This window comes from Embiotoca jacksoni, unplaced genomic scaffold (assembly GCF_022577435.1).
Source record: "Embiotoca jacksoni isolate LCO1_2020_lvr unplaced genomic scaffold, fEmbJac1.0.p SCAF_5, whole genome shotgun sequence".
Classification (NCBI taxonomy): domain Eukaryota; kingdom Metazoa; phylum Chordata; class Actinopteri; family Embiotocidae; genus Embiotoca; species Embiotoca jacksoni.
In genome coordinates this window covers 14,860,860-14,882,793 of record NW_027185403.1, presented here as the reverse complement: position 1 = coordinate 14,882,793, position 21,934 = coordinate 14,860,860, and the positions used below count along the sequence as shown (strand labels likewise).

General features: G+C 41.6%; 1 protein-coding gene across 2 annotated transcripts in view; it reads right to left on the bottom strand.

The window, feature by feature from the left end:
- ppp2r2ba (protein phosphatase 2, regulatory subunit B, beta a) overlaps positions 1-21,934 on the bottom strand; it is a 43,350-nt gene that overhangs the window by 19,671 nt on the left and 1,745 nt on the right. Inside the window, exon 1 of one of the 2 annotated variants that reach the window (XM_069170809.1) lies at positions 664-1,446. The exons of the other annotated variant lie outside the window; for it this stretch is intronic. Within the exon in view, the coding sequence (XP_069026910.1) occupies positions 664-733 (70 nt within the window). The 5' untranslated portion in view covers positions 734-1,446. Of the gene's footprint in view, positions 1-663; positions 1,447-21,934 lie in introns of those variants that run through there. 2 annotated transcript variants of the gene reach the window in all.

Below are 21,934 nucleotides of genomic sequence, written 5' to 3'. Positions count from 1 at the left end.
TGTGTGTGTGTGTGTGTGTGTGTGTGTGTGTGTGTGTGTGTGCAAGAGAGAGAGAGATCCATATTTCATTGTGCTGTCTCCAAGAATTAGGGCACCTTCCCCGTCCCTGTCTCTTTCCTTCAACAAGTGAACACAGAATGAAAAAAAAAAGAAAAAAAAATTGTATCACATTAATTACATCACATGTTCCCTACACATACTGCAACAGAAGTGCAAGAGGCTTTATTCCCCTGTTGGCCTGCAGTCCAAACAGATTAAAGCCCTGATTCCCCCGATCGGGTTGGTCATTCTAAAATAGCAGGTATGACCGGAAGCCACCTCATCACGTCCAGTCATTGACACCACATAATAACCTACCAGCTGTATCTTCACGACATATTATCAGACCTATTTCCTTAATAGCTTTTAATATGTCTAAATGTGCTTTAAATTACCGTTATGCACTTTATGGTGAGCAAATAGCATCATTTTAGAGCCTTAAATTATTTTTTATCATCGCCCAAGCTATTTATAGGAACATCAGCTATGATATTTACCTAATAGTGACTTCTTTTTGCTGTGATATTAGCATCCCTCTGGCTACAGCCTCAGGTTATTTACTAAGCCCGTCAAACAGCTTGAAATTACTCTTTTTTTCCACCCCAACATCGCCGGGTTAAATACCTTCGGTTGCATAGTTGTGGTCGCGAAGGAAGCTGTTGTTGATTTTCCGGGTGTCACTCTCCTCCTCCATTGATAAATCGGCTGGTTCGGGATCTTGAAAGCGGCAGACCTGCTCCCATCCTGCCCCGGTACCGTCAGCAGGCGGGCCGTGGGACCAGCGGGGGGCCTGTCATGGCTCCAGATCTCCGGCGTAATCAACACAATCACGATCAAATACCTGTGATGACGAGGATGCTCGGGCAAGTTCCTGTCCACACCTCGAGACGTATCCAACAACCCACCGTCCGCGACGCAGTGACAGTGCCGATTCCAACAGTGGATTTAATCGCCTAATTATTATAGCGCATTAGGTCCTCTGCTTCAGGCTAAATAATCGAGGCATGTATCTCCCCCCAAAAAAATTTAAATAATCACCACAATAAACAGTAGAAATGGTCAAAAATAAAATAAATGTTACGTCTTCGTGACCCGCAGCAGCAGCGCACTCCGTAAATCTCTTTTGGAGGATTTGAGTTTAGGCAGGCTAGATTTTCCCCCTCCCAGTGCCAGCGGGGCGGGCGGGATTATGCGTCAACAAGCTTGCTCCGATCACCTCAGCATTTCCATGTCAGACTCTCCAGAGTTGCACCTTCGTCTTTCTGTCTCTAGATCCTGCAGGATGCCCAAGCTCTCTCTCGCTCTCTCCGTCATTCATTCATTCATTCATTCATTCAACCATCGGGAGCGGACCGGCGCCTGTGATCCCAGCCGCTCAGCTGACTCACTTTACCGGACTGTAGTGCAGAGCTGTACTGTGGCTACCCACTGTGCCGCTGCTGCTGCGCTTCAGCAGAGGAGGGCCCCTCCCTGCTGCCTCTTGCTGGCTCTTTAAAAAAAAAAAAAAAAAAAAAAAAAAAAAAAAAAAAAGCAGCAAATGTGACGCTCAGTCGAACCACCACCACCAGAGAAGAACTCCAAAATCTGTTCACTCTCTGCCTGGTGATCACCAACCAGGTTCGTGCGTGTAAAGCCTAGAGCTGCCTTATGGCCTGGTAGCAGGTTGCCTTCTAAACTGGGCAGATTCTGCATCACCATCCCTCCATCTTTCTGCAGAGGCATCTATACATTGTAACAGCAGATTGAGCAGTGAGCCTATACTTTCTATGCCGTCTTCTCTGCATCTACCAGCAGCTCTTCATGCCAGGAGAAAACAACAGAGGCTTTATATGTTATAAGAAGCACATGACATCGCATATTTCTGTCTAAACACTAGACAGAGGTTGTCAAATTGAGATTGTGAGAAATGAGGGCAGGAATGGACACAAATGAGAGAGCCAGAGTGGCATAGGGAGAGATTGGTGAAGGAGACTGAGAGCAAAGAGGGCCAGAAAGAAGATGAAAATGAAAAAAAAACAGACGCTGATTAATTAGATTAGTAAAGCTACCGTCTGCCTCTCTTTCAGGAAAGATCTCATTTCCATGCTGGGTTTAATAACACCACACTCAACCAGCCTTCCTCTGGTCAAACCATAATCTTTGATGAGTGTGTGTGTGTGCGCTGCATCAGTGTACAGTGCATCTCTGCCCTTATCTACTCACTTTACCCTAAATCTCCCTGGTTCCACAAAGGGACTGGGTATCTTCCCTATACGAGTCTCAACACACATAGCAGCAGCAGCAATAAAGAGATTGTGGAGCCCCCTCTCCTAAATGCATTAGCTCTCTAATCCACAGAACCATTTGCACAACCAATCCTCTGCTTCTCGACTAATGGGGATCTGGCTGTGAGGGAGGTGGCCCTGCTCATAGTAAAAAAAAAAAACAGGGCCTTCCTACACATGCCTATTTTACACCCCATCACCCTCCAACCTCCATCTCTATCGGAATACATTACGGGGCATTATCCATGCAGGGGGATAATGAAGGCTGCTGGAGCGTCAGCGAGGGCCCGTGATTCACATGTTTCCATATTTGCGGTCCTTTGCTCCTCTAATGAAATCTGCAGAGAAATGCTGCCATCCTTGACCCTCTTAGATCTAACTGAGTGGTCAGCGGTGCTTCCCATCTCTATCAATATTTAAACAGGATCTACGGAGACAAAAGAAACAGAGCGTTCCTCTTCCGCAAAGAGTATGGCTAAGTTACAGCTGAGCAGAGCGAATGAAATTGAAATGGAATCAGTGAAACAATGGGTTTAGTAGCATGAAGCCGTATGGATGAGGGGTTTGGTTTTGTCTGATTTTGTTGGGGGGTGTGTAAGGGAGGGGGGGAATTATGACACAGAAACAGACAGATGAAGGGCAGGAGTGGCAGTTAAAAGAACAGAGAAATTTGACTGTACAATGAAGGAATGAGAGAATGCTGCTCAGAGCCACCATCTCCCTCCCATTCTCTTCCCTGTACAGAAGCCCTTACCCATTTCATTTTCACTGTCCCACTTCCCCTTCTTAGTCTTCAAAATGTGACCTTACGTGACTTAATAAGTGATCACAGGTCGATATACGCGTGCTTTACTTAAAAGGCCTCAAGGTTTTTGCATCCCATGGCTCATTGAACGCTGCCCTGCTCCTCGAGAACCTCCAGCTTCTTGTTCTCCTGTGCTTCCTCACTTCTCTCGCTCATTACATCCCATCTCCCACTCCACTGGGTAAGAGACCAGTGACAGCGCATCTACAGCCCAGCTGCTACGTGTCAGACTTGCAGGAAATGCTCGGGAGGCCACCAGAATTGGAGAGCATGTCCTCAATTCTCCTCGATGGTATGGACAAAGTGGGTTAAATTAGGCTTGAGCAGCACCATACATAGGGACACAATCACATGGCAATGATATTTTAGTCATGCCCAATTGCTTTCCTTGATGTGTGGTAATTGCTTGACCTGGGGATGCCAGTGTGGGGCTACAGGCAGCCAAGACGCTGTCTGCATACCGAGCAACATATACATGCACCCACACGTACACACATTTATAGAGTATAGATATTTGAGTGAACAGCAGCTGTGCAGCATGATTGTACTTCTATACCTTCACTGCAATTACCTCATATCTCAAGACTACAGTCAATAGTGTATTGATCACTGGATAATGTCAGGTTTAAATAGGCTACGATATTGACTGTTTCAATCTAGTTAATCCAACTAATATTAGGTTATGGTATATAAATCTAAAATCGAATTAAGGCCCAGGTTGTTAATCATATTTAGAGATAAATACGTATAAATAAAGGAACAACAAACAATGGAAAACCACGAATGACATAAAAAAGGTTCGGGAAAATTTATGTATGAGATTGTATCAAATATAGGTATAACATTGCCCAAAGACATCTACACTGCAATGTGGTAATTTCATGTAAAAATATATATTTTTATTGTGTCTTTGTGTGTTTGGTCGGGGGTGGGGATATAGAAAATATATATATAGAAAGAATGTAATTTCAACCTGCAATATCAATGCACAGTATATTGTGATGAAGTCACCATCTGTGTTGTTTATCGATGAAATAAGAGGAGATGAATGTCTGTTGTTGGCTTATCCAGTGAATGATGTGCACGACAGTGCATCATCACAAAGATGAAAAAAATCTTATAACAAAAGTAAGTGTACAGTTATGCTAGCTGCTCTGTAAGGCAGTACTTTGCCACTAACATGTCCACATATTGATGAAGATATTAATGTATTTTTACCATATTAAAAATTTTGTTTTTGTGTGTCAACATTTGTGAATCAATAGCAGTCAAAGTACAGCACAGGGTGATGGGGATGTTGTTAGTTTTCAGGATTTGGGTTCAAAAACAAAAGTATTGAGTAACCTAAACTTTTTCTCATTGGGTTGAGAAGAAAAAATGAGGGATCATTGAAGTTCTTTCAAGGAATTCTTGAGGGACCATGAACGTCTGTGCCAAATTTAATGGTAAACCATTTAGTCGTTGTTGAGACATCAACCTCATGGTTTCACAAGAGGAAAAGTAATTAGATAAATAGAGTCATGAGGAAACACCACCATCATGTCACAATTATGAAATATTAGTTGATGATTAATGGTCATACAAATAAACAGTGAATAATGATTTAATTTACTTTTTTTATTCATTTTATGCCATGATTGTCTAATCATAGAAGAAGATGAGCCATTTACTGGCTGTGGTGTTTGGATTTGCAACCAAATCCATGATGTTAATGTCAATAGATGTTCAGCAAAATGCAGTCGATCGAACAGTAGTTGAGTGCCTCAATGCTAGCAGTTGGTGGTGTTAACACTCCACTCTTGAGCCATTAAACCATAACAGAAGAAGGGGGCATAAAAAAAGACTGGATATAAAAGTGGACGTATCTTTCAGGTCTGAAAAGTGAACCCAATGCGAAAGTGCCTCAAAGTGAAATACCATTGAGGGCCACTAGAGGCAGAAAGCCTCTGGCTCCTTAGACTGCCATTGCACTTTTCTCATGAAATAGGTGGCCGTGTGAAGTGTCGTCAGATTCCCAGTCAGATTGAATCAGATCCACCTCTTGCAACCTTCCCAGCTCATCCAATTATGGTCACTGGTGGCTCTGAAAAAACAATATGGCGACGGGCAAAATGGCAAACTCAACGCTTCAAATTGAGAAACCAATTGGGTGACGTCACGGTTGGTTTCTGCTTGGTTGCAACAAGACGACGCAAGTCAAACGTGAAATGGTGGAAGAAGACTTGATGATGGAAATATGACATTTCTGTTGGATTCATTCAGCTTTTTTTTTACACAGAATAATGGAAACGATTCTGAAATGATGCAAAATGATTACGGTGGGCTGAAATAAGTTTTATTAGGTGATTATGTAATTATTGTAGCAGGTTTACTCATGACGAAAGAAATCATCCCAATCCATTTAGTAGATTTTGAGATATTTCATAGGATGTGTCAAATCTTTATTGTGCTGGTGGCACGAGACTAAAAGTCAGGATATTACCAAAGTCAGGGAGATTGATCCCCTGGACACCATGAATATTGTGCAAAATGTTTTTATAGCAATCCAATAGTTGCTATAAAATGAAATAGGCTTCATTCTCTGGGGGGTCATTGCAATTTTTCTTGGCAATTCATTTAACAGTTGAGATATTTGAGTCGAGACAAAGTGATGGACTGACTGACCAACAGTGATCAACATGACTATCCTCCCTGCAAGTGTGGCTAAAATCCAATATTGCCATAATTGCTAAATGATTTACAGGATTAGCCACAATGGTTTAATACAGGCAGATAAGTCAAATGAAAAATGCCATGCACTTAACAGCATAATGCAAAATCTATGACAGTGGACATATCTATACCACCTTGAATTATATTGTCATGGCAACCAACTTCATGTGGGAAGGACATAAAGTGTAATGAAATGGTGGAATATTTTCTCTTAAGAGCACAGGGGTTTTATAAACATAAAGTCTTGTTGTGACCAAAATTCAATAATTAGACCAGAATTTAGGATGCTTTGTATGTAAAAAGTATTATACAATTCAGGGGTTTAAAGGCCATAAGAAAATATAAAAACACAATTTAAAAGGCCAGTTTCTTCGTCTTTCCTGTACACAGGTGAAGCTGCTGTTTGAAATCCATAGTAAAGCCTACTTAGAAGATGAGCTGATTTGATGACATCCCTCAGTGAGAAAAGCTGTATCAGAACACACCAGCTGACGATGTTGTCATGGTCATATAATGTTCACTGGCTGTTCACTGTTTTCTAGATTCCCTCTATGTTATCAAACAAATCAGGATGATAATCGTTCAATAGCATGAATTTCTCCATCCAAACATTCATTGCCTTCCATTAGCCAACCCACCCTGGCATTAAGAGCAGCTAAAAACATGGGAGTAATAGGATTGCCCTGGCAGTCCATCTGTCAGGGGGCTGAGCAGCAGCAAACCCTGGGGAAGCAGCACCCTGGCCGGGATACACCTTCTCAGTCTGCCCTTTCTTTGTACTTTTCTCTGGAGATATTTATTCAGCATTAAAACATTATCTCTATGTAGTTAAAACACAGCTGTTCAAGCATGTAAAAGCCATAAGGAGTGAGTAAAATGCTGTAAAATACACACTGTACTGGGAGTGCATAACCTTCTGGCTTTAAATATTATAAAATGCTGGTACTGCTCTGTTAATGGAGTACAGATGGAGATACATGGCAGTAGCTGGTGAATGAATGGAGTGCGAGACAGGGTGGGGGAGGGATACAGAGGAGAGCGCAGGGCCTGGAAGAGGGAAGGAGAGAAAGATAAAAAGATGGATGTATAGTTTTGGTAGAGGGCATTAAATCAAGCCTAGAGGCTGTCCCTAAATCAGCGGGCTTTACTCTTGGTGTCATTCCAATTACATCAGGATGAGACTAATGCTCCATTGCTCTGAGACTTTGGACCAGCAGGATTGGATTTTCTGTTTCCCCTGGACTCTCCTTTCCCCTCCCCCAACCCCCCCCCCCCCCCCCCCCCCCCCCCCACACACACACACACACACACACACACCCGCTCTCAGCCTCCCTTGATAATAAATTAATTGAAAAGAATGCATGTACAATGATTAGCTCAGGACGGAGCATTTTGGATGAAAATTAATCAACTGAAACAATTTTGTTTGCAGCAGTGCAGCGATTTCATTTGTACACCTCGAGGATACACAGATGTGAAACATAGGGATGCACATAAGTGGCTGCCATATCATAAAACACACACATTTGTTATTTTGTCTGTTGTATTGTAATTTCATGAGCAATAAAGCAACATACACACTGGCCTAAAGGTACAGAAACATATACACATTGCGGATTTTGATCTGTTTTGTGAACATACAGTCTAGTCTTGCTGAGAGGAAATGATGCCACTTAACAGAAAATCATTGAATTGTACCTCTGGTTGCTAGGAAACTGCAATTGAACTGGCATTGCAATGCAACACAACAGCTGTCCACGTAATTGGACAATTAAGATCTTAAAATGTCATTATTTTGGTCATATTCATCTCCATAAAGGTTCAAGCACGTCCCTACACATTTTCTACCAGTTGGGTTAATGGGACGAACATGGGGAGTTCATGTTCGGAGTGAGGCTGGATTTCATTAGTGAAGTGATCAGCGGCGCATTAAGGGGGAGGATACAGGAGCACAGCAAAGCAAAGTACTGTTTGTGCTGTTCGGAAAGCTTGGATGGACACTGCATGTGTCGTAAGTATGCTATATTTATCCTACAGCACTTTCCTCTGTGGACAGACGAACGGCCAGTGGAAAGTAGGTTAAGCAGGTTAGTGAGTGACTACAAAGCCACCTCCCCATACTTGACCAGGGATCCATGCACAGCTTATGTTCAGGACCGTGGACAGCTCCGCGCAGAGCAGACGCTGAGGCAAACAGAAAATGACTCTAATAGAAGGCTAAGGGGGAAATCCGGCAGAAAAACTGAATTCATGTGAACTTCTCAAATACAGCTCAGATTTCAAACAAGTCAGAGTGAAAAAGACATTGCATCTAGTGCAGCTGGCTCCGTTTCATATACAAATTAACTATTCAGTGTATGTACTAATCATTATTGTCATTGTCAATCAATCTGCAGATTAATTCCCTAATCAGTCAACTAATTTTGTATTGCTTCTTATGTCCTGCTAACAGTACAAAAACAAAAGATATAGTGATATAAAACAAACAAAAGCTACAAGCTAAACAATGCACACATTTAAGAAGATACAATGATTGCCATTTTGTGATAAAACAATCAAATTAAATGCCAATTAATATTCTGTCAACCAATTAATTGACTTCAGCTATCAGGGAATCATCTGTTGCCCTGGTATCTGTGCTCACATGGAGAAAATTGCAACAGCACACTGTATGTTTTTGTAATCACAAAGAAACGTAAGCGTTAAACAGCTGACACACCCTGTCATGTAGCAGCCATGTGTATGTAACCATCCGATTGGACAGCCAGTGTTTATTCAACTTGAGTTAATGTTGCTAATAAGAACTGCAGTGTGGAAAAAGTCTGACCCCACATCTGAACGCCTTCCCTCCCCTTTCTCGGTACAGCTTGCCAGGGAGAGTTCCCTGCAGCCATTCAGTCATGTTTCAACCAGCCCCATGTGACAACACAACATGTTCTCGGTGCACCTCGGCTCAAGAGCCTCCACACACACACACACACACACACACACACACACAAAAGAATCACACATTACTTTATTACAATAGTCCACACATGCACTCCGTCAACAACAAAGACAAACACATGCAAGCGTGTCACACTTAGAGGCTGTAATCTCCAAGAAAATCCCATTTGGCAGAGCAGCTGCCAGCGTGGATCACAGATAGACTGTAGTTGTGGTGCCCACAGGGTGGCAAGCTGTCCATCCACACTTTTCTATCAAGTAACACACAAACCCACAGACCCACCTACATGCACACGCACACACACACACACACACACACACACACACACACACACACACACACACACACACACACACACACACACGTAAAGATGAGCTAGGATCAGCCCCTACCACTGAGATAATAAATTCTTGCCACTTGCCACTTTAATAGAAACATGTCAATAAGCTCAACCAGCCAGTTTCTCATTTGAACAGGGCTTAATTTGTATTACTCAATTTATTGATCTGGTATGAGGGGATCTTTGTTGCAAACTAGCCTCGGGGATTCGCCATTTCTGATGTAGCAGGGTGTGAGGACACTTGCTGGCAAAAGTGGTCTGCCCATCTGTCTGTTTATCGTCCTGGCTGCCTGTCAAAAACACTTTCTTCTGGTGATGTGAAATGAGACTTAGATAATGAAATAACAAAATAAATCTTCTAAAATCTTTACTATGTATTATATGCAGAGAATAAAGTAAAATGTCTGTCTGTCTGTCTGTCTGTCTGTCTATCTATCTATCTATCTATCTATCTATCTATCTATCTATCTATCTATCTATCTATCTATCTATCTATCTATCTATCTATCTATCTATCTATCTATCTATCTATCTATCTATCTATCTATCTATCTACTTTACACACACTGATATAGAAATAAACTAGAGCGTGCCATGAGCAAGCATTAAAGGAGATAATCTTAGAGCACCACCAGCTGGCAAAAGTAAATATTACATGCTTAGATCTGGGAAGTACCATCAACACAGTTCGAAGATTGTGCGGGTGTGGTCAGTCATAGATTAAAGTTTTAGTATTTTTCACACACACATGCACACAATTGCAGCTGCATGAGTTTGGTTCCTGTCTTTGTTAGGATTAGAATAACATCAGATTTAAGGGTAAGGCCTGCGTTGTTTTGAGTGTACTCAGGAGAATTAATGAGTCAAAGTAAAGGCAATGGAAGGTAGAGCTTAAACAATGGTGGAATTTTAAGGCAAATACTAATATTACAAGGCAAGAATAGAAAAACATAATGTATTGTATGCCATTGAAACATATAACCTCTATAAACATTTGGCAATGATCCCTTACAACTGGTTATCAGACAGTTTCGACAGATATGTACAGAGGTAGGATCTTGCTCATTTGACCAATTAACTTTATTATCACAGAACTTGAGGTTAATTTGCAGATTTAAAGAGTAGGTTCGCACTTTTTTAATTCTGTCAATATGTATTGAACAAGTTTCTGTCAATGTAAATGTTCTGACAGGTGTCATTTCCAGTCTGTATATCGTGTTAACTAACTAACTCGATATTACACACAGCAAGAAAAATAAAGTAAATGGTAAAGCATAACAACAACAAAAAACGGCTTATAAAACGATTCCTTCTTATATATATATCGTATTACATACTGTACATAACACTGGTGTGATAAACAAATATCCGCTGAGGGTGTCTGCCCTCTGATATTGGTTATAATTTAATGGAAAGTCCTCAGAGTGTGTGTGTGTGTGTGTGTGTGTGTGTGTGTGTGTGTGTGTGTGTGTGTGTGTGTGTGTGTGTGTGTGTGTGTGTGTGTGTGTGTGTGTGTACACAAGGCTCAGTTCACATTTCAATCAATGCATGAAGTGTGTTTTTCTGCATTCCATCTGCAAAGAGGAGTTTACATATTTATGTAGATGTGTTAGGTCTGTTCCTGCGTCCTGGGTGCAGCACCGTCAACGAGCTCTGCCTGCAAGTGATGTGACAGCATGTGTTTATGGGATCCATATTTTGTCCACCCCTGGCCTCAGAAACCGAGCAGAACAAATTACTCTGGCAACACAGTGGCTGCAACCTGCCAGCTGAGGGCCTGCAGGAGAGCTCTGAGCTGAACAAGCTGAGAGAGGTGGAGATGTGGGAGCAGCCCTGCCATTTGTGTATTCACCACAGATGCATGAGGTCGTACACATGGGCGCACAAGCACGCCGATAAACACACTTGTGCTTTTTGTGTGGGGAGTGGCGCTAAGAGGACGTCCATCTCCTCAGACAGACGAGCCAGTGAAACAGCCAGAGGAATGAGCAGCGAGACAGGGAGTCGGGCTGGGAGTTGTGCTCGACAGATACGCTTCACTAATCATACAGTGAGCAAGCAGACAGAGGGGGTGTTTCTGCGTGAAACAGTCATTTCCACTGTGCGAAGCCTCTCCCAGCTCCTGGAACCTGAGCATGCTGCTTTACACTAAGAGCTTTTACATCAGACAATCAATATTGTCATCTGAATGTAAAACAGTAATATTTAGACTGACAGAATTATGTCACACATGCACAGATGCACATAAGTCTCGCAGTGAATGGCTTAAGTTTGGGGTAAACAGTAAACAGCCCGTGTGCCAGGACAGCTTGGCCGAGCTGCACATCGTCAATACTAATGACATCAGGACACAAAGTATCACTATGGAAACCTGGAGGCCCTGTCCGATCCCACACCTCTGTGTACTACCGGAAGGCTGGAGAAAAAGCCCAACTGGGGTGGAGAAAGAGAGAGTGAAGGTAAGAAAAATTGAAAAACAGAGAGCCAAAGGAAGGACGGAGTGAATGAGAGTCAGAGAGATGAAGATGGGGAAGAGAAGGGTGAGCCAAAATGTCAGAGAGAAGGAATAAGAAAAGGGAGCAGAAGGATGGGTGGGTTGTGGGGTACAGAGGCATTGGTTGGTTGAAGCTGGTTAGGAGCCAGAGCCGAGCGCTGGGTATGAAAACAGGCAGAGCAGTGTGTCACAGCCAAGACTAAGAATCAACTCTGCCGGAAGAGAGCTCCTTTTTCCCCCCAAAATCTGCACTCTCATCTTCTCCCCTCCCCGTGCACCCATCACGCCATCCATCACCCACTCTCTTCTACCGCCTGACCGCCTCTCCTATACTCAGCAACACTTTCAAATAGACCAGATGGGCTCAGTGAAATAGATCCCACTGTTTGCAGCCATCTACATCAATGTAATGCTCTCCTGAGCTGCTTTATTTCCAGGTACAGTTTTGGCAAAGTGGCTGCTACAAAACCAGCTTAGCACAATGTCACTTTGAGCAGGTCTGGTATGAGGCAACGTGTAGGTCATTACAGACCAAAGGAAAAAAAAAAAACGAATGCCTCTCAGGATAGATCGGTCTGCTGGGTCCTGGCCCTCAAAAATATTTACAGCAAGTCATTTCCAAGCGTAAAATTGGCTGCTGGTGGGAAACCTAATTTAGGCTCAGTGTTGTACTTTGTCACACACCAGGCCTCCAAACACATTTTATGTTAGATGGGTCACAGAGCCATTTGGTCCGATCAATGCGAACCAATCAAAGAACAAAGTGAACAAAGCTCATTGTAACTGAATGGATACAAACCTCCTCCCATTGGCACATTTTAGAGTTCAAGTCAAACTACGGCAGCCAGGAGGGACAAAAAGGCAATTTATGTACAGGGTAACGTCAGGTTAAAAATTAGATCAAAGGTTTATATACAGTGCATCCGGAAAGTATTCACAGCGCTTCACTTTTTCCACATTTTGTTATGCTACAGCCTTATTCCAAAATGGATTAAATTCATTTTTTTTCCCCCCTCAAAATTCTACACACAATACCCCATAATGATAACGTGAAAAAAGTTTGTTTAAAATTTTTGCAAATCTATTAAAAATAAAGAACGAAAATATAACACGTACATAAGTATTCACAGCCTTTGCTCAATACTTTGTTGAAGCACCTTTGGCAGCAATTACAGCCTCAAGTCTTTTTGAGTATGATGCTACAAGCTTAGCACACCTATTTTTGGGCAGTTTCTCCCATTCTTCTTTGCAGGACCTCTCAAGCTCCATCAGGTTGGATGGGGAGCGTCGGTGCACAGCCATTTTCAGATCTCTCCAGAGATGTTCAATCGGGTTCAAGTCTGGGCTCTGGCTGGGCCACTCAAGGACATTCACAGAGTTGTCCCGAGGCCACTCCTTTGTTATCTTGGCTGTGTGCTTCGGGTCGTTGTCCTGTTGGAAGATGAACCTTCGCCCCAGTCTGAGGTCCAGAGCACTCTGGAGCAGGTTTTCATCAAGGATGTCTCTGTACATTGCTGCATTCATCTTTCCCTCCATCCTGACTAGTCTCCCAGTTCCTGCTGCTGAAAAACATCCCCACAGCATGATGCTGCCACCACCATGCTTCACCGTAGAGATGGTGTTGGCCAGGTGATGAGCGGTGCTTGGTTTCCTCCAGACATGACGCTTGGCATTCAGGCCAAAGAGTTCAATCTCTGTTTCATCAACCAGAGAATTTAGTTTCTCATGGTCTGACAGTCCTTCAGGTGCCTTTTGGTAAACTCCAGGCGGGCTGTCATGTGCCTTTTACTGAGGAGTGGCTTCCATCTGGCCACTCTACCATACAGACCTGCTTGGTGGAGTGCTGCAGAGATGGTTGTCCTTCTGGAAGGTTCTCCTCTCTTCACAGAGCAACGTTGGAGCTCTGTCAGAGTGACCATCGGGTTCTTGGTCCCCCGATCGCTCAGTTTGGCCGGGCGGCCAACTCTAGGAAGAGTCCTGGTGGTTCCAAACTTCTTCCATTTACAGATGATGGAGGCCACTGTGCTCATTGGGACCTTCAATGCTGCAGACATTTTTCTGTACCCCTCCCAGATCTGTGCTTCAATACAATCCTGTCTCAGAGGTCTACAGACAATTCCTTGGACTTCATGGCTTGGTTTGTGCTCTGACATGCACTGTCCACTGTGGGACCTTATATAGACGGTGTGTGCCTTTCCAAATCATGTTCAATCAACTGAATTTACCACAGGTGGACTCAAATCAAGTTGTAGAAACATCTCAAGGATGATCAGTGGAAACAGGATGCACCTGAGCTCAATTTTGAGTGTCATGGCAAAGGCTGTGAATACTTATGTACATGTGATTTTTTTTTTTTTTTTTTCATTTTTTATTTTTAATAGATTTGCAGAAATTTCAAAAAAAAAGTTTTTTACATTGTCATTATGGGGTATTGTGTGTAGAATTTTGTGGAAAAAAATGAATTTAATCAATTTTGGAATAAGGCTGTAACATAAAATGGGGAAAAAGTAAAGCGCTGTGAATACTTTCCGGATGCACTGTATGACTGTGTCTTATCTGCTCTATGTATCAAATCATAAATTGGTATTCTGAAGGGCTGAGTAATATGTCCATATTTTATCACATCATAATATGAGAATAGATATTGTCTTAGATTTTGGATAAGGTAAAATCATGATATGGCGGAAGTGTTTCCTGGTTTAAAGGCTAATATCCAGTAAAGAGATGTCATTTTCTGAACTTAACCAACTGTTCTATTGTTTGCTTTTACCCACCCAGTCATAATATCCACATTACTGATGATTATTTATCAAAAATCTCCTTGTGTAGATATTTGGGAAAAGCACTAACAACCATCGCTGCAGTATTGATATCAAGGTATTTGTTCAAATATAATGGGATATTTGATTTTGTCCATGTCACCCACCGTGATATTCTTTACACGATCTTGCATTTTAATTTTTTTTTTTTTTTGATTTAAAAACAATAATATTTAAGATTGAAACATTTTTATTCTATAATTGTATTTTAACATTTATGAACGATAAAGTCCAAATCTAACATATATGATATGAATGATATTTAATGGTTAAAACAGAAAAACTAATGACAACTAATCACGCAAAGTGTTGATTCAACTGAGATTTAATATGTGATGGGAAATGGCAAAATTGTGACTTATTTTTCTTTTGGAGTCCTTGTCCTCTGACTGTCTCTCGAGCCTGCTTGTGAATATGTCGAGCAAATGAGATAACAAGCGCTGATCCCACAGACTGTCATTCAGTCACGTCTGCATAATCCCATAGTACGGTACTGGTGTCATGTTAGGATTTAAAATCTGGTCAAATTCCAGTGAGACTTAGCTGGTCAACAGGGCTTTGTGCCAAAACAGTTTAATGACAAACAGCAGAGATCCTAATTTAATTCGGGTAAAATATTTAACTCTCTAAAAAATATAAGAAAGAGAGCACACATTAAGCAATGGTGGGCTATGAACTAACATGTTAACACTATATTTATTTTTATACTCGCAGCTTGTAAAATTCAACATGCTCAAAGAGTTCAGCAAAACCCTAAATGAACAGATATGCTAAATTATGCTGTCATTCCTTGGAGATCATCCGTTGACATGTCTTGGCAATCCTGCGTCGGTCCACGGGAAGCCACACAGTCGACCCGACCCGCGGTCCTGGGTCAGTCTATGGAGATCACCATGTATCCAGCCCCCCCTGCTCACCGTCAGTCTTTAGAGACCACCTGCCTGCTGCCGCTGTGGTTCTGCCTGAACCCACGCTGCCCGTTGTGGAGCGGGGACAGTCCTGTGTTTTTGCACATTCTGTTTATTTTACCCCTGCTCTATTGGAAAATAAAACTACCTGTTTTCAAGTCACCTGCTGTGTGTTTGCATTTGGGTCCGTTCACCAACACCACTACATAACAAAGGTGACTGGAACTGGCTGAGGCTTAAAAGACAATTTCATAAAAAATGTTAAGGTTATATGATCACTAAGTCATATAGATGTATTAAAGTTGTACTGATGTCGGGCGTCACTACGTAAGCACTTGGGTAGGAAATATTTCCTGAATCTTACAAGTAGTTAGAGGCTTAAATGGGCCTGGCTGATAACTAATAAGGTTCACACAGGGGGATTCAAGCTTTCTATTCTGCATAACAATAACGGCTATAAATAAGGTGTGTGGATCAGTATAAATGTACAGCAGATAGATGCTGTGTATAATAATTTGGAAACATCAAATGCATAAAAATATATGAATAAAAAGTCTGAGGCAGACAGTGACAGACTACAGAACCGGTTTGCTGATTTATGACTCATCATGTGACAACATGCGCCATCCATCCATTCGGCGAGTTGTGTGTTTTGTATATTTTGTGTATGTGTGTTTGTGTGTGCAGGGCTGGGGGTGTTGGGGTGGTGGAGCAAGTGAATAGACACAGTATGGGAGCGGTAGACTGGTACTTCATGTACTGCTGCTGTCTGCTGTCTCATACAGTTACATCGGGGTACATTATCTATCCAGTGCCATGTCTTATGTGTAGAACACCATTCAGAAAGAACAATAAAAGCTTTCAGTACAGTAGGGCATGAGGAGTAGGGTCTCACTCACTCACCCACTCACTCACTTGTGCACACTTACTTACACACACAAACACATACTGTATCCAAACAACAAATGCCTCATAAACAGCTTTCTCTCCTCAGCCACCTGCGCTCTACACTATGTTTTGATGTCTGCTACATATCGACCGTATCACTCAGGTTATTTTGTACAAATAGGACTGATGACTCTGCAATTGTGGGTAGCTATTTTCAGAAGGATATCGAAAAACTATGCTGGGAAACAATGAAAGGGCCCCTAAACTGAGATCTAGCTGGATCAGATCCATTGCTCCTGCGGGTATGGCTGGGTTTGGGTTTCTACAGGCAACCAATATAAAAACCTTGCTGTGTGTCAGACCCAAAAACCTGCTGCCTGTGTAGATGTGAGGGGCTTGCCTTCGGGTAAGAAAAACATTTTTTTTTTAAATCCTTAGTTTCAGGTAATTTAACACTAATGAAAACATAATTCTGAACACTAAATTCAATTTCTCCCAGGAGATCCCCTAAACACACTGGTACTTTAGTGTATTATTGATTATAAATGCTATTAACTATTAATTATATAAAAGTGGATATTGTCCTCAGTCTATTTTTCAGCCAGTTTGGTCCAGTTTGCATTTATACAACTCCATATTTCACTTCTCCATTTGCTTGATAAGTATTTTTAAGCACTTTTAAAATCTTAATGTGGTGTTGAATCTAAGTCAGGTTGAAGGGGAAGGCATGTGTAGCTATAATACGTAGTCAAGTGTTGATTATTAATTAATGCACTAAAGATCAGTCTAACACCAACTTGTCATTTTATTTGTGTGCTTATTTCCTCCTAAAAGCTGTGGCTTCAAATTGTGTGTTGTTTTTTTTTAGCTAAACCATTGTTTTAAATTTGTTGAGACCCTCTATGATCTTTTTATGTATTAACTGTATAAATGACAACTAGGGTAAGTACCCTTTACAGTATTTATTTCTTCCATAGACTGTATATAAAAGTGGACATACTGTAGTTTCAAATACAGCAGCAATGCACTCATATTCAGTACATCTGCTTAAAGTTTAAAAAAAAGTTTGGTTTTACTTTTTCTGTTACATGGTTTCAAATATGTGTAACAGCTTTGTTTTACTATCTTCTGTACACCTTTGTTCTTCTTATCAGCTGTATATCCTCCTCTCTGCAGCTGCACAGTCTCATTAAAGTTTTATTCAAGCTAGTCTATTCTTCTAACTTCTAACTTCACTCAACTTTAAAAGGCTGCAGTGCAAACAGGAAAAACCTGTCATCCATGTGTGTCACCTGGGTACAGTGAACACTTGTAATACCAGTCTAATTTTAAATTGTATTATTTGTATATCACAATCTAAAACAATTTTTTTTTTTTTTTTAAAGAGCAGAGATCAATACTGAAATCATTTTAACTACTCTGGGACAGCGTTAAAATAATATTGCCTCTAAAAGCCGGTTCACTACATCTAAAAATAACAGTAAAATCATATGCTGTTAGCTACTGCATATTTTAATGCCATGTTTGCCCCCAAACAGAAATTTAACATTATTATTATTCAAGGACAAACCATTCAAGATGTAGGAGCGTTGCCATACATGAGGGTTCAATGAAATGAATTGATTTTATTGCAGCACTGTGAATTTGTTTCGCATTAACCTGTCTCACTCAGCCCATCAGGACCTTTTATAAAACCGCAGAGACAGACGGGCTGAGAAGGAGACCGAGGGAAAGAGGAAGCCCGTCCTGATGTTCTATATATACCTCAATCCCAATAGTAGCTGTGTCTCTGCTGCAGCCTGTCAGTCAGAGCAAAGGCCCAGCAGTCCTGTTTGATAAGGAGCCTCTTTGTCTGGCTCTATACGGCTCCCAACAGGGGCATAGTCGATGCTGTGTAACAGAGGGGGCCCAGGCCCCAGGAGGAACTCTTATTCTGGTTCCACATATTAAGGAAGAGTGATAAAGAGAGGAGACAATAAGGCTTGCGTCACTGTGTTTGCTGTAATGATAACGCTGCCTCCTGTTAGGCTGTAAACTGTGAGGGGAGTCTTGGTGATACTGTAATTGCTCATGTTTTTCCTTGTTTTCCTATTGGCTTTCTTGGGAAACCTAGCAGGAAGTGTTTGTGGTAAAGTGATATTGCGGGCGAGTGCTGTGTGAGAAAGACACTGATATGTTATGGTGTTTTCGTCTCACTGTGCCGGAGAATGTCATGTTCATTTCAGCTCCCATTGGCTCCTGAGATCCACCTCAGTGGGAAGAAAAAGACAGGTTTTAGCCCTCAATGTTACTTCTAACATACTCAACTTTTTCCAAAGTGTTTTTATGTTGACTCCCTTCCTTCCTGGTATCCATTTGTTTCCTTTCATTCAATTCAGTATGAAAATAATTGTTGTATAGCCCTTAGGAATGTGCTCCATCACTTCAAACACAGTTTTTCCTTTGTCAAACTGCCCTATTACTGAATAAATTGGAGAAACTTCCAGGAATACAGTTTACATATAATTTACCATCTAAAATGCTGAATATGACATGTTGTTTGTGTTTCTCTCCAATTTGTTAGTTTGGCCTCTTCACTTATACACTGTATTACAAGTTTGTAATACTGTCATCAGTGAGGAGCTTCACAACAAGGGCACACCAAGGGCCAAAGTACAAACAGACTTTAGAAAATGTCTTTGTTATAGAAACCCTATTTCGCTTGGATTCCACCAATCATAGTTTATATAATCTGTTTATGAAGGTCAGTAATGGCACAAATTAAAACCCAGTGGATTCGGGCATCACTTTTTTTCACAACATGAATATCTTGCAAGTCCTTTAAACATGCATTAATTGATGTCTTGACAACACAACAAGCTAAGCTGTTATGGCAACATTAGATTGAGAAAACTATCTGGCTCCTCAGCTCCTTAATGCTCCTCTGTGTTCACCAGCTAGTCACTCAGTGTCTTTCTGTTGTGATTCTTCGATGACATTTATTTGAGCTTTTACATGTATGATTGTTGTCTGCTAACAGCACTACTGATGAGAGTGGTGAGAGTGAACTGAACCCATAAAGGTATGGGTCATGAAACCAAAACAATGAACTAAAAGACAAACATCACTCTGATGATAATTCTTCAGTAATCCTTCATGGGTTCAGCAACACCTTTCATAATACACATGATCATTTGGTCCCTTGTCAAAAAGTTTAAAACTTTACATGACAACGACAGCACAGTTTCATTCACATGAAAACTTCAAGAGCAACCAATACACTTTCTTTGACTCCATGACAATCTTTGTAGTAATGCCTCTGTTTCTCTGCTGCAAAACAGAAATATATCTAAGAGAAACAAATTAAAAAATGTCACAATCCAGTACCAAAATAGTACTGCTTCCATCACTTGTTTCCAAAAAAATAAACAAATCTCTTGTTTTGTCATTCTAATCTTTTCCAAGGGAAATTCTCTTTACTTATAATGACATCACAAGATCTGCTGCAGGAGAGCACCCGTCACTGGAGTTTGTGCGTGTGTATCCTAATTTAAAGGGGCAATCCACCCATTTTTGAATGTCAAGTTCAGTTTATGCGCTATTTAGAAAGCTATTCAGACTGTGAAAACCACTATATGAATAGCGGTTTTCACACTTTGTATTATACTGCATATTATCTTCTGTGTCTCTGGATATGCTTTCCAATGTCTGTGGAAATAAGCCTAATGATGTCACAGTGATGCCACCATGACTATCCCAGCCTCAGCTTGAGCTTGGAGACAAAAAACCTTTTACAGAAACTTCCATGTTACAAACTTGAGGTGTGGAATTTAAAGGACACCACTGTGGGGATATGTGACATGTAGCATCCAAAGTTTTATAGCTTGATATGTACCAAAAATTAAAAAAAAAAAAAAAAATCAGGCTAAATTATTTTAATATATCTCTTGCAAGTCAACACTCAACTTTGTGGGAGTATAATGTGAATTTCTGGAGTAGCCTACCCCTTTAAGGACAGTCTCCTGTTTGAAAAGCTGAACAAACTGAAACAGAACAGTCACGTGTACAAGTGTGTGAATTATGTGATTTGTGTATGTAGGGTGTTTGTCCCCAGCGGGATGCAAAGGGCAGGACGATTACGCGGAGTGTGTTCTGAGCTGTGAACTGGGTGTTTGTCAGGATAACAGCGACACAGCAGGATGTATGATAACGGAACAAATACACACCAACATACGCTCTGCGTGTGTGTGTGTGTGTGTGTGTGTGTGTGTGTGTGTGTGTGTGTGTGTGTGTGTGTGTGTGTGTGCCTTCCTCACCCACAAAACTCAGACTCAGTGTCACGCTTTGTCAAAGTGCCGACAGAAGTCCCCCCTCAGGCACTGCCACGAGAAGCACACTGCTCTTCTTGTGAATAAAACACCCTGTGCAAAAATGCAAGGTACACAAATATGCAAACGTGCAAACATAACACAAGACACGTTTCAGCTGTAGTCATTAATCAAAAAGAGTTGTCACAGATCTAATCTAAAAAAAATGCACTTCTCTTTTCTGCTTCTCTATTCACACTCCCACAAATAATGTGTCAGAGTTTTCCTCAGACACAAAACCAGCTAGAAGGACGAAGCTGATGCAGGACTGGCTCTGTTGACTGATGGCAGCGTCAGAGACGCCGTGAGGTGTCAGTTGGGGATGCACGTTTTTTTTTCCTGACTCAAACACAAAACAGCAGCAAGGAGATGCACACACACATATAAACACCCATCAGAAAACTTGAACACTTAATCCATCACAGCAGAACTTGACAGACTGATGTGAAACTGGTGAAAAAAGAACATCAGGGGACAAAAAAAAGAATAGATAAGAGCCGCAGAGAGACTCATACAACCTTACATAGGGGCCAAAACAGAGGCAGACAAAAGCTGGCTGTGGATCCCTCAGAGACGGGACTCAGGTGAGTCCAAGTTGATGTTAGCACACTACCCTCCACATTGGCCCAGATAAACAAACTAAACACACACACACTGTGGTACAGGGCTTATATAATGTATTTTCCACTAACATGGTAACTGCACACTCATCCTCCCTGGGGTGAACTCTGCTCAGCTGGCGCGGACAGGAAGGAGGGCCACAGTGACTCACCACCCAGCCTCTTCAAGACCAGCAGGCCTAATGGAAGGGCAAGCCTCGGTAACAAGGTCACGACAGGCCAGAGCTCTCTCGACACGCTAAACACACGCATCATGCATTGATCAGTGCATGGAAACATCTACTTTTTCTTTTCTTTTCAAACACACAGATAGCGTGCAGAGGAGATGGTCTGTGTCTCCTTTTTTTTTTCGACACATCACAATCTCCAAGGTCATCTGCTGTGTCATCGTACCTTGCTGGCCTCCAGCGCAGAAGAGTCAACATCTCTGAGTCCTGCTTTCATATAACTGTTCCATATTTCTCCACGCAGAGAGCAGCACAGGATCACGTATCATATTACTGTGGCAGAGCAATGCAGCTCCATGTTTTGTGATCTATCACTTCCTCTATTATATCGTTCCATTATCTCAGGCAGAGGTAGAACGTGTGCTGAGACAATGAGAGTGGGTGTGAAGACAGAGAAAAAGATGGTGTCTGGTGGCCTCACCTCTTATCATCTAGGAGTTCAAATTTAATCTTTATGTTGTGATTTAGTGGTACTTGAGCTGCTTTAAGATCATGTTTTGCTTTTGCTATGATGGTTACGCCAAT